We start from the raw sequence: 27,691 nt of genomic DNA on the forward strand, positions 1-27,691 counted from the left end.
CGTTTTGTCCAATTCTTTGTTCAAGACACCAAGAACCTGGACACCCTCCACCAGTAACAAGAGAAAATAAAGAATGACTATTAATGGGTAGTGGGTCTTTTGGGGGATGTTGAAGATATTTTAAATTTGACTATGGTCGTGGGTACATACTCTGTGAATAAACTAAAAATTACTGAATTGTACACTTTAAACATGGATAAATTATGTCAGTGATATGTCAATAAATCTATTAAAATTACATACGGCTTTTAAGACATAAAAATACATTATCAGCACCAGAAGGTAATAAGAGAAATACCCATATATGCACAGCTCATAATGTATTTAAGAACAGGAGACAACATTAGGAAGCTATTGTAATAAAATTCTTCTTTTCTTACCAGGATTATTGAACCAAATTCCAAATATATTTTTAGTGTGCATACCAAATGCAAAAATTATCTGTTTATTAGAAGTGGTCATATGCTAGAGAGCTGCTGATTTTGCACAGTCATCTCCATATTTCAGGCTGATCTTGCATCTTATTGTCACTAAAGTCAATTTTATGAGCAACTATATACTTGTATCAGAATATCTAATATTAAAAAATGTTGTAATGCTTACTCATAAACCTATATGAATCCAAACAAGAGCCTTTACAGTGGAGCAAATGAGATTCAGCAATTTTGCAGCCATTTGGAAAGCATAGTTTTAGATATAAAATATTAATGCTCCTTTAGGATTTAAATTTAATGAACATCAAAATTTCAAAATAATTCATTATAATGAAATCCTGATAAGAAAGCTCATAAAATATTACCTGTAAAGCTTTCATTTTAAGAACAAACTATTGCCTTCTTTAAAATCTTTATTTGCATGCTTCCCCCATTAACTTAGAGATTCAGGAAAAAATAAGCTAAGGAAGAGCTATCATCAAAACCATTTAAGGCTTCCAGTTCACAACGCTGTTGTACCATACATCACCTTGGTACAGAGCCTGTTTTGCAATTCTGTGCCCTCACAGCAGTTCCCAAAGCCAATTAGGTATTAGCACAGGTATTCTCCAAAGGAGAGAAGATAAACACCATTTCTATGGCTACAGAAAGCTATCTCCTATGGGAAGAACAAAATTGCTTGAGACATGTTTTAGGAAGGCACTGATAAGCATGAAGTCTTTAGGTCTTTGCTGCACACAATGACTAAAATCCAGTAAAATAGAAGGCGCTACACTTCAGGAGCTATTATGCTGGCTAGTGGCCAGATGTGGAAGATGGAGCCCAGGATATGTAATAGAAAGCCATGTGCAACCTTGACTGCAGCCACCACACCTGCACCCAGTACATCTGCCTTGCCGTGAGCTCTGCTCTAAGAAACAGGGAGGCAGACTATGTCATTAGAGTGCTCAGCACTTAGTAGGCATGCAATTACAGCTCTTATGTTTTTAACCTCCTAGGTAAGAAGTGAATCAGAGTCCATGAACTTTGTGCATATTAGAAGATCTCATGGCACTTTTCTAGCTGGAGGCTATTACTCTGAGGATTTGGCTGAGTTCCAGCTCAGGTAATTGCATTCTGCTTCCTAAATTTACCCTGCTGTTTCAATTAGGTACAGCCTTGATGGTTTTCCTGTCTTTTCATGAAATGGGAGGGGACAGGGAATCTTCTTGAACTCCCCAGTTTTGCTGACAACAGAAGAAAAGACAAATGTAACATGACACAAAAGTAACATCTGCCTTTGTAATGAACAAATGATTGCTTTATGTTAACTTCAATGTTTGGCAAGCTTCAAAGCACCAAATAAAGATATCAGAGAGAGCAAAACCCCTTTAGATGGAATTAAAACACCTGTGTCATGATACATTCATCAGGTAACAACCACACAGGTCTCCTCTATAAAGCTTAACAAAGAGGGTCCTGGTGGTCTATTCAAATCCATGCAATAAAAAGCTGAGCCACTCCTGCAAATATTTCCATTTTTATTATTGTAGATATAACCATTCTTTCATAATTTTGCATAGGGTCATCAGGAAAGACCCATGAAATATATGAACTAGCCAGTTTCTCTTTAATGCCAGAGATCCTAAAAATAAAGCAGGTTATCATCCCTCAGATGGCCAAAAATTTGAAGTCTGGTGATATCAATTTTGAACAAAGATACAGGGAAAATAAAGCTACCATGCACTGCTGGTGGGAATATAAACTGGTTCAGACACTTCATAGCATTCTGGCAGCATCCAATAAAACTAAGAACGTCTCTGCACTACATCCCAGCAATTCAGCCTCTAAGAACACACTCCACTGAGGCTCTCAACACTGCACCAGTAGGCACATCCATAATGCTCACTGCAGCAATATTTAATAGAGAAAAACTGTGGGAAACACTAAATGTTCATAAAATACTAGAAAAATAGAATGTAGTAAATCCATATGATAGAATACCATGGATTGACCTAAAATATCTAACACTTAAGTTAAAAAAAAAAAAAAAGAATACAGAGAAATTTGTATGGCTGGAAACCATTCATTAGCATTTATAAAAGGCAATCCTTACTTTTTTGCTTTTATAAACCCTTGGGGATTATGGGAAAGAGCACACACACGCGCATACACACACACACACACACACACATTTGCAGTGTTCAGTTGCTCAGCACTATATGTTTCTCAGTAAAAGTTGAGGCCCAGCTCCCTTGACAGAGTGGGAAAAGCCAACAACTCACTTTCTTAGTCACACCAATTGCCAGGCATGAATGAGTGCATGATCTAGCTCGCTCACCCTGACTATCCCCCTCAGGGCTTTGCACCTAAGGCCAAAGATGCCAAGGCCCAAATCAGCGCAGAATGTCTAGGCAAGGGTCATCTTCCAAGGGTAAGGTGCACAGAGACACAGCACCAGCTCCCCTTGTCCTCGCAGCTGGCTCCCCTGCCATAGTGGTTGCTGTGGCTGCTTGCGTAGCCTCACTTTGGGGGCCTGCTCATCATCTGAGTCTAGACCACTAGTGTTCTCAGGAATACCACTGCCCTCCAATTCTCTATCAACAGGATGCCTTTTCTGCTTCAAGCAGCTACAGTCTGTTGCTGTGTGCAGACTAGAAACCATAACAGGTGCAACAACCAGCTCACCACTGTGGTGGCCCCTGGGGGGCAGGGTTTGGGGAGAAACAGATCTAGCAATTTGTACTATTTTATTTAAGGAAAAAGGTTCACATACAAATATGACAAACTGTTAGTTGTTCATAGTAGATATTTTAAAAATTGTATGTTTATCACCTATTGTACTTTTTTAAAGTATTAATTTTTAAAAGATGAAGAGCAGGCCATTTCTGGGGTCCCCAGGTGGTTTAGGTAGGTGTCTTTTATTTGACAGATCCCAGGCCTGTTTGCAGCTATATCACCTGAAACCATGTGATAAATACTAAGGAACTGTGCCAAAAACATACTGGACTTATAAACAAAATGCACAGATTCTCAATATTTAACTTTGTGCTACTACTGAAAAGCGAATTCTAAAGACCACGGCAACAAATAAACAGGTTCTTTGCAAAGATGTCTGAGCATGCCAAAGAATTCCTTGATTCCCCATTCCTGAACCAAATTTTAAAAGACTTATACAAACCATGGCATTTACACTAAGTACATGCTTTTGGATTTCTGGGCTGGCAAACCAACAATACAGGCCTGTCAGGGAACTGTCTTGGCAAGATGACCTCTTCACAGGTTTTCATCCCTTCTCGTCATTCATAATGTAAACATGCCCCCAATGATGTACCCGAATATTTACAAATAAAGACAACTTACTACATGGATGTCCTAACACCTTCACCTCATCGATAGCAAGATAGCCTTGATGTCCAGAAGTTATCACTTCAAAAATCACCTGGAAAATTAAGAAAGATTTACATTATTTATTCATTTTGTCTTACTTTTACCAAGTATCTCCTATATATAAGACACATAATTTCGTTTATTCTTTCACCAATTCATTAATTCATGTACGTAACATCTGCTAGTCAATGTTCCAGGTTCTAGACTACAAAGATAGGCAAGACCCCACCCCAGTCTTCAGGGAGGTCAATAGGTAGTGAATGCGTTAGACAGAACCCCAACTTAGAAAACCCATAGTGAAAGGATACTTCATGGGGTTGCGGGGGATGACACATACACTGTAGGAAAAGCAAGGAAGCTCACAGGATAGTGAGTTGGCACAGACGGCAACTTGTTGGTGGGTAAGCTGCTTGGGTGGAAGATGGGGACACCAAGATAGAAGAGGCTTTGGGGTTACCTCTCCAACAGTTTCAGCAGATAGAAAGGATTCCCCACCCAAAGCCAGAGTTGAGCTTGTGAGAGATCCTGAACATGAAACAAAGTCTAAAGAAGACTTTTAAGGTTGCACTGTATGTTAAACCCACTGCCATACACACATTTGGATTGTGGTTGTTTTCCCTCAAGAGACAACGTTAAGATTCAGATTGCTTTAGGCGATCTAAACCTTTTCTGAAGGTTCTGAAAGTAACTCTCTGACCACGCTGGACCATGTGGGGTAGTAAGATTTACACAAGTGAAAAAAAATACAGTAAGTGCAGTGTACTATAAGAATATACACATGGAGGACCTCCCATGAGGAGGTGAAATCTGTGCCTATAGCTACAGGATGAGAAGGAGCTAACAGTGTGAAGAGGACCAGGCTCAGTCCTGGGCACATGTGAAGGCCCTGAGGTGGTCATGACCATGGCCTTCAAGGGGAGAATTGGGACCTACCGCCACAAAGGTCAGCTGTGGCCAGGCTGCAGAAGACTCCACTTTAGGACAGAGACACCAGGAAAGATAGCCTATTAATAATGCAGTGAAGAGACTATGCTAACTGAAAATCAGACAATAAAGCTATGAATCAAGAGGAAAATAATATAAAAATGTCCACAGTGGCAAAATCAAGAGGGCGTTAGCTCTTCCTTGATAATTGGAGAAGCAAGAGAAGAGGAAAAGGCCTACATGCCTGGAGGTTCTAAGAATGGCGGAGTTTTTTAAGATGGTGGAGCCACTTCAGAGAAATTAAGGCAAAAAAGAAAGAACCAGGGCTGGGCGCGGTGGCTCAGGCCTATAATCCCAGCACTTTGGGAGGCCGAGGCAGGCAGATCACCTGAGGTCAGGAGTTTGAGACTAGCCTGGCCAATATGGTGAAACCCCAACTCTACTAAAAATACAAAAATTAGGTGGACGTGGTGGCATACGCCTGTAATCCCAGCTACTCAGGAGGCTGACACAGGAGAATCGCTTGAATCTGGGAGGCGGAGGTTGCAGTGAGCCGAGATTGTGCCATTGCACTCCAGCCTGGGCAACAAGAGCAAAACTCAGTCTCAACAAAATAAAAAAAAAATTAAAAAAAAAGGAAAGAAAGAAAGAACCAGTAAAAGGGGTATCAATTTTCTTAATCTGATTAATTGACTAAAGGTGTCAGTTGTCAGGCTATCATTTAAAAGATCCACATGAATGTTATTTTGACCTCCATTTACACACAGAATGAAACTATCTCACCGGGGAACCATGACTCATGATAGTAAGTCTTAAAATACAACCTAACCATTGCACTCTTGGAGATTCATCCCACAGAAATGTAAACTTTCATTCATATAAAAATCTGTGCACATCATATTTACAGAAGCTTTATACATAATAGCCAAACAAAAGAAACAGCCCAGATGTCCTTCAACTGGTAAATAATACACTGTGGTCCATCCGCTGTATTAAATACTACTCAGCAATAAAAAGGAGCAAATTAATGATGTACCTAACAACTTGGGTGAACTTCCCGATAGCTATGGTGAGTGAAAAACACCACTCCCCGAAGATCATGTACTCTATGATTCCATTTATGTAACATTTTGTAATGTTAAGATTCTAGAAATGGAGGACAAATTAGTGGTTGCCAGGGGCAGGAATGGAGGAAGATGAGACAGGAGGGAGATGGGTTTGCTTACAAAAGGACATCACCACCACTCCTTGTGTTGGTGGAATTGTTTAGCATCTTCACTGTGGTGGGAGATACACAAGCCTATTCAGGTAACAAAGTTGTACACAACAAATTGTACATATTTGTACAATTGTACAGAACGCAATTGTACTACAGTGTTGTAAAATGTTAGCATTCTGGGAAATGGCATAACATGTACTCAAGAATATCTTTTTTCTTACTACTGCATGTGACTCTACAATGATTTCCATAAAAATTTCAATTTATAAAAGTAATTATAAGTTAACATTTAGTAAGCAGATATGTTACACACACTAGGAAGATATCATTCCATTATCTCATTAGTTCATACAAAAAATCAAGAATTTCATGTTTCAAAAAAAATGAAATCTTTAGATACAAAGTAATTGTCCATAAATGCAACGAGTCTATCGTAGATGCAATCTTTAAACTCAATTTTTCTGATTCCAAATATGATGTTTTCACTTCTACACATTGCTCAAACAAAAACTTTGATCCTAGGCCTGCATTATTTTGTGTATGGGATGGATGTGAAACTGGAGAAAGCAATCAGCAGAGCCCAGAGTGGAAAAGCTCAAGAGTACAGGGACAGAAGACATCCCAGAAACTCTTGCTAGACTAGATGACACTGTGCCACAACACTATTACAATAACATATAACACAGGGGAGAGGAAAGGCACAACAGAAAACCAGAAATGAAATAAAACTTCATCCTGTTCGTAAGTTTAATAAATAGTTTCCACTGACAATACAAGAGAAAGGAAGATATGCACGGATATTCCTGCAATGGGACCCTGCTAATTTATCTGTCTACTACTAAAGTCTATAAGAAGACAACTGAGAGTACAAAAGGAAAATGAATATTGAGAGCAAGTAAAGGAAAAAGCATTCCTGAGGCCCTCAAAACAGGTCCCCTGAATAACAGTCACATCCTGCCTCCCAGGAAACAGCTACAGTTGGCACTGCAGGAACCTGCAAGCTGCTCTGATACAATGGCTACTGCAGGGACAGCTGAGGGGTGGCTGCTGATGCTACCACTACCAGCTACCCAAGAGCATGGGTGCTGTGGTTAGAAAAATGTATTTTGAAAACCAAACGCAGAAATGTTCATCAGACCTTCCTTCATCCCACCTGCCATCCTCTCTTCCTTCTTCTCTCTTATTCATCCATGCATTCATTCATTCAATGAACTCAAGGCTCTACTGAGTGCCACCTCTCTGCCAGGCACTGTGATAAGCACTTGGAATATATCATGGATAGAACAGCTGAAGAAATCTTTCCTCATCAAAACTATCTTTCATATTGAAATTTTATTTTGCTTTATCAACTACAATGTCTGAAGCTTCTACTAAAAATGGAATTATCCTTATTCTTTGAAGAGAATGCATTACCTTTTAGAACATAGTGTACATGTGAGACGTGCTCGTGTGAATCTACTTTTAAGTTGATCTGTATGTGTAAATTTAATCCATAATGTTTTGTTTAAAGCTATACAGGGTCATACCCCTACCAAAGCAAAGGAGAGTACCAAAAAAAAAAAAAAAAAAAGGCAGAGAAGATGTGAGACCTGGAAGAGCCATGTAGACTTCTCTAGATCTGTTTTTTCATCCATCGCGTCAAAGAATGGATGACTCAGAAGTTTTACGCTAAGAAATTCTGAGCCTTTTAGTCCAAATATTTGTAAAATATCTACCGCATGCTTTGGAAGATCTAAGCAATGCAGACAGTTTTATAAAATGTAAGCTTTAGTTAGGGAAAAAACAAGAAACATGAATGATGAAAGAATAGAACAAGATAGCAATGGCCAAATGACAGATTCAATAAACACAGCTCATAGCAATGGGATCCTTTCCTGACGCAGAACCATGACTCCTCCCCTCCAAACAAGCCAGGAAACCTGTGCCACAGCCACACAACCCCCAGCGCAGAGCTTCAGCCTGCTAGTATCAACTCATGGATTTCCCAGCAACTATCTGCCTTCATCCCTGTCGACTGGAGGCAAAGAGAGTCTCAGAAACAAGCCAATTCGCCCCATATTTCCCAGCAAGATGACTTGTCAGCAAGGCCACAAAAAAGAATTAAAGACAAGCTTCTAACTGCAATTTTATTTGCTCCCCTCAGTCTTCCAACTAGAATATCAAGAGGCAAAGAAGGACAGCAGCTGATTACAAATATGTTTCCTGCCCCCTCTGAGTTTAATTAGAAACTTTAAAAAGTAAACTTCTCAAACTTGGCAGGTTCCAACACTGACTTAAAGCTAATTGCAGAGTCAAGAAGAGAAAAGCAATCTTTGTTGATACGTTTATGTGTGCATGCCTACCCATATATACATACAAAATTAATACATAATATATAAACAAAAGTTTCTTATGTCATACATTTGTGTCACAAGTTTGAAGCAATAACTTCTATGTTTATTAAAACCATTTTCTAGTTCTTTCTTAGAAACTTGTTAAGGGACTTGAGTACAAGTTTTATTAGCTGCTTCATCAAGTTTACAACTTAGTATGCAACTGTTTCAATACATACCACAATTATAAAGTAGGTATGAGCTGTACTGGAGAGTTTCCTATTGTGAAATAAATACGACTAAATGAAGTTATCTGAATTTAGATGCCATACAGTAGTCTGAGATTACCTATTTTAAACACCCAACCATTGAGAGATTTCCCTTTGTTTTTTTTCTAACAAACAAGAGGATTAAAACATGCAGCTCAGGCCAGGCGCAGTGGTTCATGCCTGTAATCCTAGCACTTTGGGAGGCCAAGGTGAGTGGATCACAAGGTCAAGGGATCGAGCCCATCCTGGCCAACATGGTGAAACCCGTCTCTACCAAAAATACAAAAATTAGCCGGGTGTGTTGGCGGGCGCCTGTAGTCCCAGCTACTCGGGAGCCTGAGGCAAGAGAATCACTTGAACTCGGGAGGCAGAGGTTGCAGTGAGCCAAGATTGTGCCACTGCACTGCATCCTGGCGACAGAGTAAGACTCTGTATCAAAAAAGAAAAAAAAAAACCATGCAGCTCAAAGGATGAGGGTCATCTTAAACAAGTTTCTTATAAACAGATTTTGGAATTCTGTTCAAGGTTCCACTGTTGTGAACTCTGGCTATCTGGCAAATTTTCCATTATGTATACCTCTCTAGCCAGTGCCCTTATAAGGCTTCAAAAGCAAAAATAATCTTTTTTCTCTTTTTGTCAAATAAGGAACTACTCTAATGAAAAGTACAGGTATTGCTCTAGTGAAGTATACCAAGTGTGTGCAGAACCCAGTGGGAATCATAGGAATGTTTGAAAATGCCAGCATCCGGGTCGAAAAAGATTGAGGTCAGAGGAAAGAGTAACATGAGAATACCAACAGTACCATTGGAAAAGGAAAAAAGAAACGTGTAAGAAATTGATTTGGGGATGTGCCATGTTCATTTTTATGAAATGGAACAAAATATATTGAAAATATTCTATATTAGAAGGTTTGAATTTCTTATGGAGCCATGTACCAAGTTTTTCTTCAAAAAGAATAATTTAGTAATTCAAAAAAAACTATTTATTTGTATACTTCCATGTCCCAGGTATACTTTGCATATATTATCTAATTTTCCCCCATCAATTATGTGAGGTAGGTCATATTAGCTCCCTTTCAGGGATAAGATGACTTAGAAAGGTTAAGTAATTTTTCTGAGTTCACACAAGTAGTTACAGATTTGGGTCTAATCCTAGATCTATTTTGCTTCCAAGTCTGGACTCTTTTCATGTTGCCAAACTGCCTAACTAGCAAGTATGAAACACTATATGTATATAGAATACCTTTACATACATATATATATATACACACACAAACACACCTTTTAATGTATAGATACACAGGTTCTAAAATTTTACATCCAGATTTATAAGAAATATAGCAATTGGGAAGACTGATACGGCATAGTTTTGACAGCATCAAGTTTAATACAAGAGTTGGCAAACTACAACCCATGGCCAAATCTGTCCCACCACCTGTTTTTATATCGCTCACAAGCTAAAGATGGTTTTTATAGTTTTCACTAGTGGGAGAAAACAGAAAGAAGAATATTTTGTGATACAAGAGAATTATATGAAATTCAGATTTCAATGTCCATGAATAAAGTTTTATTGGAACAAAGCCACGTTTATTCATTTACATCTTGGCTATGGCTGCTTTCATACAACAGCAGCAGAGTTGAGTAGCTGCCACAGACAGCGTTTGGACTGTAAAGCCTGAAATATTTACTATCTAGCCTCCTGTTTTTAGAGAAAACTTTCCTGCTTGGCTCACCAATGCACCATCAATACTCTGATTAACAAGAAAGCACATGTCAAAAGCAATACTTCATCACAGCCAAATACAATATGCCTTGCGCTCCATGGGGGAGCCTCACATTCCAGCAATGAGAAGAAGACCCTGTCCCTGGCTTGACTTGTTTTCAATTATATTACATGTGTGGTTTTCTAAATACCCACTTAAGTTTGTAATATCATTATCAAATTTTTAAAATACATATTTGCAATATACCAAAACAAAGCCAGAAAAATTAATTACTTCATAGGCCTCAAAATATCAGAAAAATTAAAAATAAAATAAAATAAAACCTAACTCATTTAGAAGTCAAAAATCTTCTATAAAGACACTGAACTACTGAGAATTAGTAACACTTTAATATTAAAACCTACCCTAAGATCTCATTTTATACCATCTTCTTTGGTGTTAGCTAAATTTGGACTAAATGGTTTTTGTTTGTTGTTTTTACTGAAACAAACATTTTTAGGAAAAATGTTTTTGCCCTTTAGCCCAATCTAAATTGTGATTATTTTAAAAGTTGTGGGTCTGAAAGAATCACAGAGTCACCTTATCTTATTATGAAATAATTTTGTCACAACACAGAACTTAGTTTTTTTGGACTTGGCTTGACAGAAAATACAGTCAATCCTCATTATTCAAGGCTCATATTTGTGAATTTGCTACTCCCTAAAATTTATTTGTAACCCCCAAAAATCAATACTTGCAAAGCTTTCATGGTATCTGCGGACATGCACAGAGCAGCAAAAAAATGTGAGTTGCTCAACACACATGTTCCTAGCTGAAGTCAGGCAGGGCAATGTTCTGTCGCCTTGTTTCAGCTCTGATACTATAAAAGAGTATCCTTATCGTGGTCTAGTTAGTGCCATGCTTTTCCATTTTTGTGCTTCTTTTTGGTAACGTTGCTTTTAAAAATGAACCCAAATATACTGCTTCAGGGCTGTCTAGTGCTCCTGAGAGTGCAAGGACGCTAAGATGAGCCTTAAGGAAAAAATACACATGTTAGAAGCGCTCCAGTCAGCATGAGTTACAGTGCTACTGGCCTTTGCCATAGGTTCAAAGTTAATGAATCAACAACATAAATTACATACGGCATCCGGTATTGATCAGTAGACAAAAACATTACAAAAACATTGTGACCAAAGGCTCACAGGAACCTAACCCCATATTTCCTACAGAAGTAGTTCAGTATTCACTAATTCAGTGTTCTCTGTAATTTTACAGAACATAACTGCTGCAAATAATCGAGAATCAACTCTATTCATGTGATGTGGTTCACTCTGAGTCTCCATTTCACTGTTTTGCTGATAACGCCCAGATATTTGCAGCCCTGGGATGTAAGAAAATGTAGAATAGAGAGAATCAATATTCATTCAGTCTCAACTAATAACATTTCAGGAGACAAGATGTTGTATCCCTATAGCCTTTGGAGACTGTGGGAAAAGCCATTTGCTTTTAGAGAGGAAACAACTGGTTAAACCAGTTGTTTAAACTGACTATTGCTCTCATTTGCTCATGAAAATCCATCCTGGATGCTGGGCTCTGAGAGGTTTGACATCAGGCTATCCTTCAGATGTCTGCCAAACAGGAGAAATGCAGAAGCAGTTTAACACCACAGCCTCCCTGATCCTCCCTGCTTCAGTGAAGAGCAAAATTAGCTTTCCGTGCTGCCACTTTTCCTTGCTATGTGTAAGTAAAGAAAGGGATTTGCTTACCAACACAGATACTCACCAAGGAAAATGTGCTGGTGGAAGTCATTAGTCAGTTCCCTAGAACAAAGGGGATTAAACGTTGGTTCTCCCACACATTACCTAGTCTATCCTTCTGGTTTTGATTTAAATAAAATGCAAAGGTGGGTCACACCCATTTACAAAAACTTTATCTTGTTTGTGTCAAATGAGTTACATAAAAATAAAACATATACAGTAAAGTTTCTGTAATATTAAAGAGTCCAGGCAAAAACCACAAAACATGTCACATTAAGAATCAGAAGAAAATATTCAAGCATTTGTATTTGTATTGACATGTTATCAGAAAATAAAATAAAAATCTACTTTGAGAACGCTAAAGGCACTCAAAAGACAGCAAAATTTGCAATGGAGCTAATTATTAGTGCTTGCAATGTTATTTTTAAATGTCTTCACCTGTTTTTCCTACCAATAACACAACCTTCCTCACTTTTCTCTTTGTTTCCTCCTTCCCTTTAGAGAAAAGTATGATATAATCGTAGGTCATATACTCATTCAAGAGGCCGTGCACAGAAATTAAGGTAGAGGACAAAAACATGGCTTAGAAGTCATAAAGAACAGGGTTGATATGCATATAGCAGCAGACCATGCAGAGATTAAGATGGTAAACAATAGAAGTACTTATCCTTTATCATCACATAAGAAGTACAAGTTAAGAATGAAATTTAGAGATGTGGCAAGTTTTAAAAAATAATCAAAAATAAGATCTTTGAGGATGAAAAAAATCACACAAATTGTTCTACTTCCTAAATACAGTTCTAAGTCAATATTAAACTGACAACCTACTGTGTCCCCAGTGGTTTCTTGAAACATACTGTCTTTTTTAAGCACAAAATGCAGAGTATTGGGGCACCTACTAGACTAGCTTTCCTGCTTGAGAGAGAGTGATATTTCACTGCCACAGCAAATTCCCCACATCCTCTAGAGGCATGAAGCAATTCAATTGTCTTGCACTTGGAATAAGGGCCATAGCCAAGGAATTTATGGAGTCAAAGTATGTTCTATTTTTCAACTGGCACATATCAGTATTTCCCAAGTGTACTTCAGGGAACACTAGACTCAAGAAATACTCAGCAAAGCCCAAATTCTGGCTCCAGCTGGGCACCCACACTCACCATGTGTCCTTCCCGGAGATTCAAAAACACTCCTAGCCTCGGAAATGGCCTGCAGAACAAAGCAGTTCTACTTTGTTTAACCCAGTGCTTCTTTCCATTTGGTCAATTAATGCCTCCTAACATTCCCTGGATTTGTGGAACACAATCTAGAAAAGACTCACCAATTCAACTCTAAAACACTGTCTCTAGGCAGCAAATGTATGCGGGCCTGCTGTCACTTAGCTGTGGCTTTACATGGCTTTGTAGTAAAATCAGTGGGCTGAAGGCAAATACAGCAAAGAAACAGGCACCGAGCTAGCTGTGCAGGGGAATAAAGTTTGCAGCAAAATGTGAAAAGATAGGTAAGATCAAGTCATCCCTATTCCCTCAAATCCTCATTTACCAGGAAAGATGTCAGACTGATAAGGGTGAATCTTGGTTTAGTGCCCCTCTCCCCAGTACAAGTTCCTTTGAGTCCTTGCTGCATAAAGAACTCCGAGCAGGGCGCAAGCTGAATCCACACCTAATCTTCTCCCAGGACCCTTCAGTATATCTAAGGCATTTGTTTTAACAGGGAGGCTCTCGTGAACCCACAAGGCTCTCATATTTGATAACTTTATCCTCCCATTCCCTATAGTCCCTGCCCACCCTCCCCAGCTCCACTTCTTTATGGAGACCCATGGGGGAAGGAGATTTTCAGCTACCTATGCATTGTTTCTCTTTTTAAAGCAACCATTTATATCAAAGATCACTGCCTCCCTGGCCTCTGACTGGGCTCAAAATCACTGTCTTCTGAAAGCAGAGAGGAAGGCTGAAATTCTGGGTGGGAGCTGAGGCTTCTGGGGTGCATGCATGATTAGAATATGAAGAAATCTGTGGCTGGCTCCTTTGCCTCAGGGTGTAGGGGTGGGAAACAGGAGGCGGGGGGAGGGGCAGAATCAAAGCAGAGTTCTTTTTTTTTTTATCAGCACAATAAAGCAACAGGGCGAGTGCATGAGGAAAATATTATTCTTCAAATGGCAAAAAATCAATGTCTAAATCAAAGGACGCAGGTGCCCTGAGGATGGCAGATACCTGCCCTTCCCCACCGCTTCCCAACCATAGGAGGGCAGGTCGACACAGAAGCAATTAGGAAAAACATTAATTAAGGAATTAAATATGTGTTAATCACTAAATACTTGGCAATTTATGTTTTAAGGAACAGTAATTAACCTGCAATTAGCTGTATTCCATGCAGGTTACCATTGTGATGTGCACCTGTAGCATACTATTCTACCATAAATAGTAAAAACTACACAAAATGACTACTGTGGCAAGAACACTTTACTCTGCTAAGAAACTTTTCAAAATTCTATAAATGTCTAACAATGTCAATATTAAAGCTAGAGGAAAAAACTGTGAAAGTAAGAGATGCCCCAAAAGACCTATTATGGTTATCAAAATTACACAGGACACTTGTGTCTAGATTGACTGAAAACTTTGCCTAGTCCAACAATTGCAGAGTTCAGATGCTGATCAAGATGAAAATTAACTCAGTATTTTGCAGCCAAAGCGAAGTGAGAAATGGACGTTCTGGAAGAAGGCCCCGAAGGTCATGGGAAATAGCCAACTGAAGAGCCCAACACAGCGGTCCCTGAACACAACCCAAGGGCACCTGGTCCTTGAGATGCAGTCAAACAAGTCCAGGGAAGGGAGAACTGCACGGACCCTCACAGAACCTCACCTTGCAGTGCTGTATGAGAGCAGTTCTGGAATGTTCTGACAGAAGGGAACTTGGTTCACTTTGTCTCATGCAGTGTTCCACAAAAGGATTTGTTCCTGCAACCCTTTTTCATTTAACACCTTTTGACATTCCACTAAACACATTTAGGAAGCGCCTTAGCAGGGAGAAAGCATCAACTATTAACTGGTTCCCTTTTTACCATCTTCCACAAATCTTAACAGTGGCTCAACAAACTGCCACCACTTCTTAAGAGGCTAGCATATCCCCAATGTGCTTTTCCTTTCATCTTCAACCCCTAATTACCCCTAATCACTACCCCCCACCCCGCTGTAATTAGGAAAGTGAGGCTCATAAAGTTTAAATCAGTTGCCCAAGCTTCTAAGTAAGCAGGGCTGATATTCAAATCCCATTCTTTGTAACACAAAGTGTATGTTCTTTTACTGTCCTCTGATGCTGCCCATGTGCAAACAATTTATAATATGAAATTCTTTTAAAAGAATTCATTAATCAATTTTCACTCATATCAAAACTACTTACTAGTGTGAAATTTGCTTATAGAAATAAAGTACTGCATGAAGTATTTTAACACATAAATATTTCAAGTATACATGAAACTTATATTAATATTTTAGAATTCTAGAATATATCCTGCAGCCTACGTAATAATTGTAGAGGTGGTGTCTAGAGGAAGCTGACTTCCTGTACCTTGAGAGAGGGCTTCTCAAAGGTGTCACCTCCTTTAGATGCCCATACCCTATTATCTTGTCTTCAGCTTTCAGGCCTAGAAACAGCCTGAGAATGCATCACTTGGATATTGAGTTTTATGCACCATGTTCACATAAGAAAATGTTACACACATGCATCCATGCACACATAATACTGGAAAAAAATATTTAAAAAAATTATATATATATATTTTTTTTTCTGAGACGGAGTCTTGCTCTGCCCCCCAGGCTGGAGTGCAGTGGCGCAATCTCGGCTCACTGCAAGCTCTGCCTGCCAGGTTCACGCCATTCTCCTGCCTCAGCCTTCCGAGTAGCTGGGACTACAGGTGCCCGCCACCACGCCCGGCTAATTTTTTGTGTTTTTTAGTAGAGACGGGGTTTCACCGTGTTAGCCAGGCTGGTCTCGATCTCCTGACCTCATGATCCGCCTGCCTCAGCCTCCCAAAGTGCTGGGATTACAGGCGTGAGCCACCATGCCTGGCTTGGAAAATATATTTCTTATATTTTGGAATCAGAAATATAATAGTCAAAAACCAGAGTCACATTTTCAGGCCAGTACAGAACTCCTTATAAAGAAATCTATATGGGAAATTATATCAAAAGCAGACGGGCTCTTGCATGACTTGTATTTCTGAGAGCATCAGACTACAACAGGCATCTCCTCGGTACACGTGTGCTGGCCCCATGGACTAGGGACTGGATCTGCAGCCCAAGGAAGCCCCTCCCCTGGCTCAACTTCATAGCTTATTGTTTTTTTGTTTGTTTGTTTGTTTTGTTTTTTGTCCAGGCTTTTCTTCTGACCATCTCTAATTATGCTGACACCTCAGGCCAGGGGTGAAAATTGGATTTGGTAGGTGTCTTCCTTTTACTTTGTATCTGTGAATACGGCCTGTCCTTCTTATCCCAACTGGGAAACCTCATTCAGGTCTTACATAGCGATTTTAAGGCCTGCAGTTCAGTGTCTGGGAAGTTTCCTGCTGACATCTCTCTTGCCGCATCTACAATGTGCCATTTACCTAATAGTTTATATTGCTATTAGGGCAATGATTTCAATTTGTTTACTGCCCAGCAGATAAAGGGGAAATAATAAGGAAGTGCTACCTTAACTCTGTCTTTAAAAGTTCCAAGGCTGATGCTTGCTGGAAGTGCTCAGGAATTAAACAAACAAGTGGGTTTTCAGTAGATCTATACCCTTTACAGATGTTCATCAGGAGTTGGTAGTAGCCCACCTGCATGAGGGCGGCCAGTGTTAACAATATTTTTGCTCTGATCTTCTTCTTCCCCATTTTTGTTTCCTCAAACAGGTTTTTAGGAGAGTGGAGATTTAAAGTCAGGATGTGGTCTTTTTATTTTCATTATATACTTAATTCTTAGAACAAGTAGAATGGGAAAGGAGTGACTGATAAATCTAAGATTCAAAATAGTCCTGTTGAAACTAAAAGGCCAGATTACTGCTTTGGAGCTTTCTGTAGGTACCTAGCCATCCAGTCGTTAAACGTTTTCATGGATATTTGAAAAGAAGACCATGTACTTGTAATAACTGTTCTTTTCTCAAGTTTCTGCCTTGTGCTTTGACCTGGATTGCATTATTATTGTTTATGCAAAGAAAAAAAAGGAAAGCACAAGCTTTTCCTGTATATTTCCATTTCCATTTTAAAATAAAAATTTTCCCAACAACAACAAAAAAATAAAAACTTAGCAACACTGTATTAAAGAATCTCTACAAATCCATCTTTAAATTCAAAGTATGAAGCTATTCCTAATGAATCTATCAGTGCTATGAACTGAATGTTTGTGTACTCCCCAAGTTCACGCTGAAACCCTAATCCCAAAAATGGTGGTATTAGGAGGTGGGCCTTGGGGAGGCGATGGGGTCACGAGGGGGCAGCCCTCATGATGGGAGTAGACCTTCATAAGAAGAGGCGTTGAGAGCTCTTGCTTCCCTGATCTCCCCCTAACTGTGTGAGGACACAGAAAGAAGATGACCATCTGCAAACCAGGAAGAGAACTTTCACCAGAATCTGACGATGCTGGCACCCTGATCCTGGACTTCTCAAACTAGAAATGTGAGAAATATTGTCTGTTGTTTAAGCCGTACAGTCCTGTGGTATTTTGTTACTGCAGCACAGCAGACTAAGATATCAATGAAGCAATACATTCAAAAATGAACCAAAAAGCTATGAGAAAAAACTTCTAACTTAATTTGGCAAATCATTTACTGCTCAGTAAAGTGTGAGAGATGACAGTGAAAAGTGAGAGGGCTTAAAGGTTAGGAGCAGAAAAGTTCACAATTGGGAAGGTGAAATATGTTATCCAAAGGTGCTCAAGATAACTAAGAATTCACTGAAAATGACAATGGCCTGAAATATATGGGACCATCTTACTCTCAATGTAGTTTAACAGTTCCTTTTTAAAGTCTGGTCTTCCAAGACTGTTCATAAACCGCATCATTCCTTTAATGCAGCTGACTGAGGTAGGGATATAAAAGGCAAAACAGAAATTCCACGTCTGACTGCAGCCAAGGCCACACTAAACCAGCACACTGTGGCTCTGGAGGCTGTGATGGTCTCAAGAGAGCCCATTCTAGAGGTTTTGTGTGGACACTGCTAAGGCCCAAGAGAAGAAACTCAGGGAAAACATGAGCAGGACATACCTTCTGATCTCAACTAGGAGTGCTGTCCACTGGCCTCAATCCAGCAGACAACTGGAGACTGAGGAAGAACCTAGAATAGGTCCCAGAGGGGCAGTGGGAACATTCCAGATCCCTGTCTTCCCTACTTTGGGAAAGGCTCCTCCAAAAGAAGGTTTTTAATCACATTCAGCTTCTCAGCCTAGGCCACCATACAAAAACCTCTGGAGGCCTAGCTTGGCCAAACCCAGTTCTACTGATTGCCTTTCTTTTTTTTTCCTTTTTTGAGACAGGGTCTCGTTCTGTCTCCCAGGCTGGAGTGCAGTGGCACAATGTCAGCTCACTGCAACCTCCGCCTCCCTCGTTCAAGGGATTCTTGTGCCTCAGCCTCCCAAGTGGCTGGGACTACAGGCACGCACCACCATGCCCAGCTAATTTTTGTATTTTTAGTAAAGATGGGGTTTCACCATGTTGACCAGGCTGGTCCTGAACTCCTGACCTCAAGCAATCCACCTGCCTACCTGCCTCAGCCTCCCAAAGTGCTAGGACTAAAGGCATGAGCCATTGCGCCCGGCCACCCACTTGCTTTTTAACCCTATGAAACGCATTTCCTAAGTTTTGTCCCAGAGGCCATATGCTTTAAACTACTGATTGGTCACCAGTACATTTATATAAAAAGCATGTGTTTATTAAATAGGATATTTTCCTTCTGGAGGAAAAACAAATTTTTACTTTTTGTTTTATAAATAAAAACAGTACATGTACGTTGGGGAAAACTGAGAATATAACAGATGGCCAAAAAAAAAAAATTTACCTGTTATCCCACTAGCTAGAGAGATTTTGCTTTCTTTTTTCCTTATTTTTATTTTTTTTTCTTGAGGCAAGGTCTCACTCTGTCACCCAGGCTGGAGTGCAGTGGCATGACCACGGCTCACTGAAGCCTCAACCTCCCAGGCTCAAGCGATCTTCCAGCCTCCGCCTCCTGAGTAGCTGCAACTACAGGCGCACGCCACCATGTCCTGCTAATTTTGTTTTGTTTGTTTTTTTTTTTGGAGACACTGGATTTCGCCATGTTGCCCAGGCTGGTCTTAAACTCCTGGACCCAGGTGATCCTCCCACCTCGGACTCCCAAAGTGCTGGGATTACAGGCTTGAGCCGCTGTGCCCTGCCAAGATACCACTTTCTTATTTATTTCAGGATATATTTCAGTCTTTATTAGATTTTTTAAACTTAAAAATAGAATTTAATGTATTGCTTTATACCTGTTTAATCCATTTAACAACATAACCTTAAATGTATCATTAAATTTTCTTCCATAACATTATTCTTAATGGCTGCAAAATAAATTTTTGTATTGAGGTAGCATAAATTAACAAATCCTCTATTGTTGGAAAAATACTGTTTCTGATTTTTCTTTACTACAAATAAGCTGCTATGAATATCCCAGTAGTTAATTATTTGCAATCACTCTTCATTACTTCTTTAGGATAAATTCCTAATAGTGGACTGCTAGATTTAAGCATATCTAGATTTTTTAACAATTTTAAAACTTACTGCCAAAGTACATACTCTAAAAAGATCTTAACAATTTACACGTGTACTCACAGAGCTTTCCCTATGTCTTCATTTCCATTAAAAAAAAACAACACATTTACTTGTCACTCATTAAATCCAAGAAATTGTTGTAGGTATATGCCTACAAAGATAAATTAAGCAAGAAATTTACAGCCCATTTATTCATCAGTCTAGGGAGAGAGAAATTGGGGTTGATGGATCTTAACTCATAAACACCAAAGCTGCAGAATGGATTACTGGATGCTGTTCACGCCCATTTTGAAGACAAGCAGCCCTGGAAAGCCCTAGCTTTCCCTTCCCTATGTCTAGCCAAGCACCTCAATTAAACACGAAAAATGATCTTAGATGCATGTTCCAGCTGGCTCCTGTCTGAGCCAAAGGAATTAAAGAAAGAGAAAAGCAAAATATTGCAATCCTCTTTATTCCTCCTCGTAGTTGGCCATTAATTGAGTATTCTCAATACTGTTATTTTTAAAAGATGCTGTGGACAAAAAAGAAAAAGCTCTCCAAATGCCCATTGTCACTAATTTCCCACTTTGATCCTAAGTTAGGATGCTCTTGTGTCACAGGCATCCCCCACAGAAGGGCAGACAGGACGTGACGTCAGAACTGCTTTGGTACCACTTCTGAATGTCCATGGGCCTCCGCCCTTCAGTTACTTTAAACAGGAACTCAAAGCAGTTACTGCAGGTCTCTACAGAGCCCCCAAAATAACAGGACAGGCCTTGTGGCAGTGCCTCTGTGACAAGGACTCCATCTACATCTGGTACTTTCTTCCTGTTGCTTACATGGGTAGAAGCAGGGACCTGCCCCTCACTGGCTCGTCTCCACAGGGCTCATCTCTTATGACTAATTTACTCCTGAGACCCATTTGCAGAGGGTGTCTTCTTTTAGACTCAGGTGCTATGCCTTTCTGCGTCACATATGGCCAACTTAATATAGAAACTAAAATATCCAGCTGGGCACAATGGCTCATGCCTGTAATTCTAGCACTCTGGGAGGCTAGGGTGGCAGGATCACTTGCGACCAGAAGTTTGAGACCAGCCTGGGCAACATAGCAAGGCCCTGTCTCTACAAAAAAAATATAAAAAATTAGCCCGACAGGTGGCATATGTCTATAGTTCCAGCTACTTGGGAAGCTGAGGTGGGAGAATCACTTGAGCCCAGGAGTTTGAGGCTGGAGTGAATTGTGATCACAACACTGTACTCCAGCCCGGGTGATGGAACGAGTCCCAGTCTCAAAAAAAAAAAAAAAAAAAAAAAAAGAAAGAAAAGAAAATATATTTGCAAACCTCGTAGATAGCATTTCTTGCCCTCCTACAAGTGACTGCTTTTATTTTCTTAAAACAATACATGCCAGGCATAAACAAATTTTGAATTGTATTTTTTACTAATTTGACAAAGCCTTAAGACACTCCTTATCAAATAGCATAGGTTTTTCTTGCACTGTTATAAAAATTTATTTATTTATTTATTTATTTATTTAAATTGCGGATTCAGGAGCAACAGGTGCAGGTTTGTTACCTGGGTAAATTGCATGATTCTGAGGTTTGGAGGTATGATTAATCCCGTCACCCAGGTAGTGAGCACAGCACCCAAAAGTTAGTTTTTCCACCCTTGCTCCCCTCCTTTTTGTATTCTCTAGTGTCTACTATTCCCATCTTTATGTCCATGTGCACCCAATGCTTAGCTCCTACTTATAAGTAAAAACATGCAGCATTTGGTTTTCTGTTTTTGCATTAATTCGCTTGGGATAATGGCTTCCAGTTGCTGCTAAAGACATGATTTCATTCTTTTGTATGGCTGCACACTATTCCATGGTGTGTATGTACCATGTTTTTTTTAATCCAGTCCACCACTGATGGACACCTAGGTGGATTCCATGTCTTTGCTATTATGAATTGTGATGTGATAAACATTCTACCAAAAAAACACCTGAACTCATGTAATTGATTTTCCTTTGGTTATATACCCAGTAACGGGATTGCTGGGTTGAACAGTAAGTCTCTGTTCAGTTCTTTGAGAAGTATCCAAGCTGCTTTACAAAGGGGCTGAACTAATTTACAATTCCACCAACAGTATAGGATGAGAGTTCCCCTTTCTCCACAACCTTGCCAACAAAAATACAACAACCTTTTCTGATTATAATGATATAACAATAATTTATATTTTTAGAAATTAGAGGATGCTTCAAAATATGTAATAAAAAGAAAGCACATACCTGATAAAAGTTAGGCCAGAAAGTACTAATGGCCAGTTCTGCCCTGTTCCATGTACGTGTTGGGTCTCCAGATATATTCCAGATAGGATTCCCCAGTGGCCCGTTATTGACCTTCACATAGACATTGAGTAACCCCGGAGGAGAATTACTCTTGCTGGACACAAAATAGTGAAAATCGATGCAGTGGGTGTCATTTTCTTTAAGTTGGGGTAAGAGCAGATGGGCTCTCTGCCCCTCAGGTCTCCCAGAGGCATTCACCAGCATGAAAGAACCTGCAAAAACAAAATCAAGGAGAGTCATACCCTGAAACACTACTTTCTGGTTATCTCTGAAAACCCACCACCATTTACATGGGTTGGCACTGCAATTCCATGTCTTACTTAGGCTTAAACTGCCATTTCTTTCATTCCTATTTCATATATCACCTCCTCCTCCTCCTATCATCCCCCTATATGTTCTCAAGAGTGCACATAGTATTAATGGAAAATTCCCTGGATGTTACTGTAATTTGACTTCTAAATAACAGAAATGTAGCATAATGTTTGTAGACTCGCCTTAGGTCTAGCAGTCAGGAGTCACAGGTGATTATTTAAAATAAAAATTAAAATTCCATATTTAAAATGCGTGTCCTCATTCACACCAACTGTGTTTCAAGTGCTCAATAGCCACGTGTGACAAGTAGCTACCACACTGGGCAGCACAGATACAGAGCATCTCCATCCAGCAGAAAGTTCTACTGAACAGCACTGTCCCATCATGTTAGCAATACTCAGTAATCACTCTGTATAACCTACAGAAAGACAAAAGATTGGGTGGGCTGTGCATCTTAGGGTCATGATATTGGCCCTATCTGTTCCCTGCTGTCAATGTAATACGATCCTCTTGCACTTCAGCACCAGTACCCCACCTCCATCACTGGAACAACTGACTTCTCCTTGACAGTGGAGGTGTTCTCACAACAAGGTGATGACTTAGGCAATCATTGTCCCAACTGAAGGATGATCATTCTAAGAAGTCTCCCAAGCTCTTTGGATCTTGACCCCAATGGCCCTAACCTACCCATGAGTGTTGAGGAGCTTCCAGATGGATTCAAGCTTTCCAGATACCAAGCACTTGAGCCTTCCCCATATGAATTTTATATTTCACACAGTAAAAGATAAAAGCAAAATGTTCTAAGATACAAGGGAAAATAGGCTATCATAGGTCGGCTTTAGCACAGAGAAAAAATGCGTTGAAATTCTAAGGAGGAAGTACACCTGAACTTGGAGTATAAAAATGAAAAAAATAAAAATACTACACAGATGGGTACCCTCACTGTGAATCACAATGTTCAAGGTGTGTATATATGTTAATATGTGTTTATTGTCTACCCACACATTATCAGTAAACACACACATACATGGTACTAGAAAATGTATGGAATTTCTGTCTTGTTTACATGCTGTGATTGCCTAAACAGCAAAACAAGAAGACCACTTTTTTATAGTAATTCCCAAAGAATGACTGTAAGTATCAAATGGAAAACACAGATGTAGATATCCTTCACCGATTAAGAGGTTGTTGTTAAAGGATCTATATTATCATATGCTTTCTTATGGTTGCTACCTTTACAGCTATGAGGTGAGCCAGGTTTAACACCATTTATGATAAACAGGAATGGGGTCACAGAGAGATTAGAAGCAGCTTATCTAGGTTTTAGGATGAGTTAGTGGCAAAACCAGAACTTTGAGCTTCTGAGTTTCCAGCCCATTACTCATTATGCCACACTCCAGTAACCCCATGTTTCTTCATGTGCTTTTTGAACACATATGAAAAAAATACCCTTTCACAGCAGTGAAGGGAAATTATAGTAGCTATTTTAAAACAGAGCAATTTTTCAAGCAATGAATGTTATGTACCTAGAGATACAAAAGCCAAGTCACAAGCGAACCTATCTATGAAATATAACTTACCTATGAAATATATTTCAGCATTAAGGAAGAACTTTAACTGTCATTTAAGAAAGAGTTAGGGGCAGAGAAAGAACAAGTGACGAGAGTATCATTGAAATAATTCAGGTTAGTTATTGTTTACAAATGTAAAAAATCTTCAAAACATGCAGGGTTGATGAACCCCATCACAAATCCAGAGTAGGACGTTCCTGTGTATGAGTTACAGATTGTGTTTCCTGCTCTTAGTGAAATAGAAGCTGATTTACGCCAGATTCTATCACTGGGGGCTCTGTTATCTACAACAGTTACCACATATATTCTTACTGGTGGAGCTGAGGCATGACATGTTCTTGAGGTCACATCTGAATGAACAAAACCTTGAGTATGGCCATATTGCCAAGAATATTGTTTCTCTCATTGTTCCCATCACTTAAGCTTGGGCAAGCATGGGTGGAAAGCACGGCAATATACACAGGATGGCAAAATAAGTGTTGCCCACATCCTGTGAAGCACTCAGAGGGGCCTCCTTTCACATATTTATATAAACTGGGTACCTTTCTACCATTACTGTTGAGGAAATCACCCAGTTTTCCAAAACTGTTATTTTACTAGCTACACAGCCTGCCTCCAATGCTAAATCCACTCTGCTCCATTCCAGCATGAAATGCTCTTACACTCTTGTGTCTAAAGTACACAAGAATTTTTATGTTGAGATCCAGGTGAAATTCAGGTATAATCTAAGTTACTCAAGTGATCCTAGCTTTTATAGTCCTTTCTCCTCCTTTTTTCCCTGTTTGACTAAGAATAGTCTATTTTGCTTTGAGGCATGCTTCTGTAGTGCAGATTAGCTCATAGAGGATTACTAGACAGGGGAGTGACATCCCTATTACACACAAGTCCTCTTGGTTTATGTGCAATTTTTTGCAGGACATTCATGTTGTGAAGTGATGAGGGGCAACTGTCCTCTCAAATAAAGGGAAAGCTTTATCAGTGCATGATGTCTTTTAAACAAAGCTGAAGATCCTACAGAAGTGGATCTTTCCTCAATGCAAGGAGTGGCAAGAAGGGGGTTTGGTGGTTTCATTCCTCTTTCCACTCCTAAGCTGTCTCTGAAACTGTAAGAACGGGTGAAGAACTGTGAAGCCTCTGCCCCCTTCCTCTGTGTTTAAAAAGGACAAAAAAAGAAAAGGACTGATGAAGAAGACAAACCTCAGATCATATTTTTACGTTCACAGCAAGTAGTCTCTATTAGAAGAGAATGACTTCGAGGACTTCTATGGAGAGTGGGAAGAAGTGGAGGCCTTGGGTTCAGGGTCTGGGGTTCAGGGCCGAGGATGGTCTCATGGGGTCTGTGCCAGAGTGGAGTTCAGAGAGCCAGCATTTCTATTAGTTTTGTCAATGTTTTTGTTCACTTGCCAGCTACAAAGCTGCATAGATTTGGAAGGGTCAGCCCCAACCCTGTTCTTCTCACAAGATCTGCTATTTTTCTCTCTCCTTTTTTTTTTTTTTTTTGAGATGGAGCTTTGCTCTTGTTGCCCAGGCTGGAGTGGAATGGCGTGATCTCAGCTCACTGCAACCTCTGCCTCCTGGGTTCAAGCGATTCTCCTGCCTCAGCCTCCTGAGTAGCTGCGATTACAGGTGCCTGCCACCATCCCTGGCTAATTTTTTGTATTTTTAGTAGAGACAAGTTTTCACCATGTTGGTCAGGCTGGTCTTGAACTCCTGACCTCAGGTAATCCACCCACCTCGGCCTCCCAAAGTGCTGGGATTACAGGCAAGAGCCACCGCGCCTGGCCTAAGATCTGCTATTTTCAGCATATGATTTTGTGAAATTCATGAGAGGCTTCTCAAGTGCAGGGGCAGGGCTTTGGTGGAAGTGCAGACTCTATGCACAGTCTTCCTATGGCAGGGGTTCAGGTCCTTGGGAGGCAATTCTGTCTGGACTGCCCCCATGGTCACTAGCACAGCTAGTCTCTCCCAACTGATCTGGAAATCAATTAAGCAGCACTCAGATTTCAACACTCATGATCTTTTAGAGGAAAAGTCTCTGCCGAGCACCTTCCCCTGCGGTACACTCCTCTGTGAGATTCCCTTTTTCCCTTCCTCTACAGTCTCCCAATTGGTGTATCTATGCAGCCTCGTAATTAACCAAGAATGCATACAAGGCAAGCGGGACAAAGCCTGCCACAAAACACAAGCCCAGCAAATGCTCCTGACTTTCATTATGATGACTTTAGCTCCTCAACCCTCCTAAATGTATGGCTTTTTAAAATTATGTGGCTCTTTTTTAGAGACAGGGTCTCACTCTGTCCCCCAGGCTGGAGTGCAGTGGCAGGGTCACGGCTCATAGCAGCCTCGACCTCCTGGGCTCAAGTGATCCTCCCATTTCAGCCTCCCGAGTAGCTGGGATCATAGGTGTGCATCACCACACCCTGCTAATTTTTTTTATTTTTTATTTTGTAGAGAGAGGGTCTTACTATGTTGCCCAGGCTGGTCTCTAACTCCGAGATTAAAGCAATCTTCCTGCCTCACCCTCCCAAATGTTAGGATTACAGGTGTAAGCCACTGTGCCCAGCTGGAATTCTTTACCATTTATCTCTATTTCCCCCTGTTCACCTCACAACTCTCCTGGTCCTACTATAATTCACCTAAGTGGTAATTTTTAAGTTTCCTTTCTTTACGAGAGAAGAACATTAGTACTGAGATAACACAAAACCTTCAACTCAATTAATCTTCCCCTTACGTTTTTGGGGAAAGGGTATCTTTATTTCAGTGTGTGGCCATCAGGACTTAACTCACAGCTTTAAAGTACAAAAGGTGACGTTTCTATCCACACTCGTGTTTCCTGACAGTGGTGTACTATTATGTGCCAATGAGTTTACAGAAGCAAATATGAAAGTCTAGCAACCTGCAGTAAAGTTACAGTTGGCAGGAGGGAGAGAAGTGTTGCTTCTTAGTTCGTTTTTATCACCTATCTGCTATGAAGGTATAAAGTCAACTCACCAGCCAATGTTTAGAGAATTACAGAATTCAAAGCATTTATATTCAATTTTAGACTATTAAGTCTGTTTTTTAAACTATCCCTATATGGCTGAATGTTTAATTTTCACCTTCTACTTAAATGTTTTGACTGCGAGGTAATGCATTTTCAAAGAGTAATTGGGTCTCCCTCTGTAGTTACTTCCTTACAATTCTTTCCTCCTACAAAAAGCATTCCAGCTCGGTAAATTTTTAAAAAATCATAATTCAAATTAGCATAGAAATTCCGTTTGTGTTCAGATAACAAAACACCCTTAAGTCACTAGTATATAAGTAGAAAATATACCATTGCAGGCAAATGAAATGAGCTCTGCATGATGGAGTCAGCTTCAAAAAGGGACAGCCTTTAGATGCAGACTTAGAAGCTTCTTAAGAATAATTATTTTGGTTTCCCCAAAAAGGAAAACTGTTTGATAAGAACATGCAATGTTCACATTCTCAAATCTCTGGGTGAATTAAATTTAGCTAATCATATCCATTGGCAAAGGCTTTTGATTAAACTATCTTCCATCATTGTTTGTGACAGCAGTAATAACTGCACAGAATTATTCCTTTCTAACCCATCATTAAAATTTGCATTGGTGTGTTTGGAGCTCTAGATTTGTCAAGGCTGAGAAAACTACATGAATTCTCTTCCAAGTGTATTTGAGAAACTTTGCAAACAACAACAACAAAAGAATATTTTCCATTATCCAGCAGGAAGAAAGAGTTACATGGCTTCTTCAA

The 27,691-nt window shown here is 39.8% G+C and overlaps 1 protein-coding gene across 12 annotated transcripts in view; it reads right to left on the reverse strand.

Moving 5' to 3' along the window:
• Positions 1-27,691, reverse strand: part of PTPRM (protein tyrosine phosphatase receptor type M) — an 826,562-nt gene that overhangs the window by 483,846 nt on the left and 315,025 nt on the right. For all 12 annotated transcript variants that reach the window (XM_003817914.7, XM_063597202.1, XM_055102562.3 and 9 more), the window contains exons 3-4: positions 21,996-22,267; positions 3,777-3,855 (exon numbers count right to left, since the gene is read on the reverse strand). In XM_003817914.7, the coding sequence (XP_003817962.2) occupies positions 3,777-3,855; positions 21,996-22,267 (351 nt within the window). The remainder of the gene's footprint in view (positions 1-3,776; positions 3,856-21,995; positions 22,268-27,691) is intronic.

The sequence above is a fragment of the Pan paniscus genome, chromosome 17, assembly GCF_029289425.2.
Source record: "Pan paniscus chromosome 17, NHGRI_mPanPan1-v2.0_pri, whole genome shotgun sequence".
Lineage (NCBI taxonomy): Eukaryota > Metazoa > Chordata > Mammalia > Primates > Hominidae > Pan > Pan paniscus.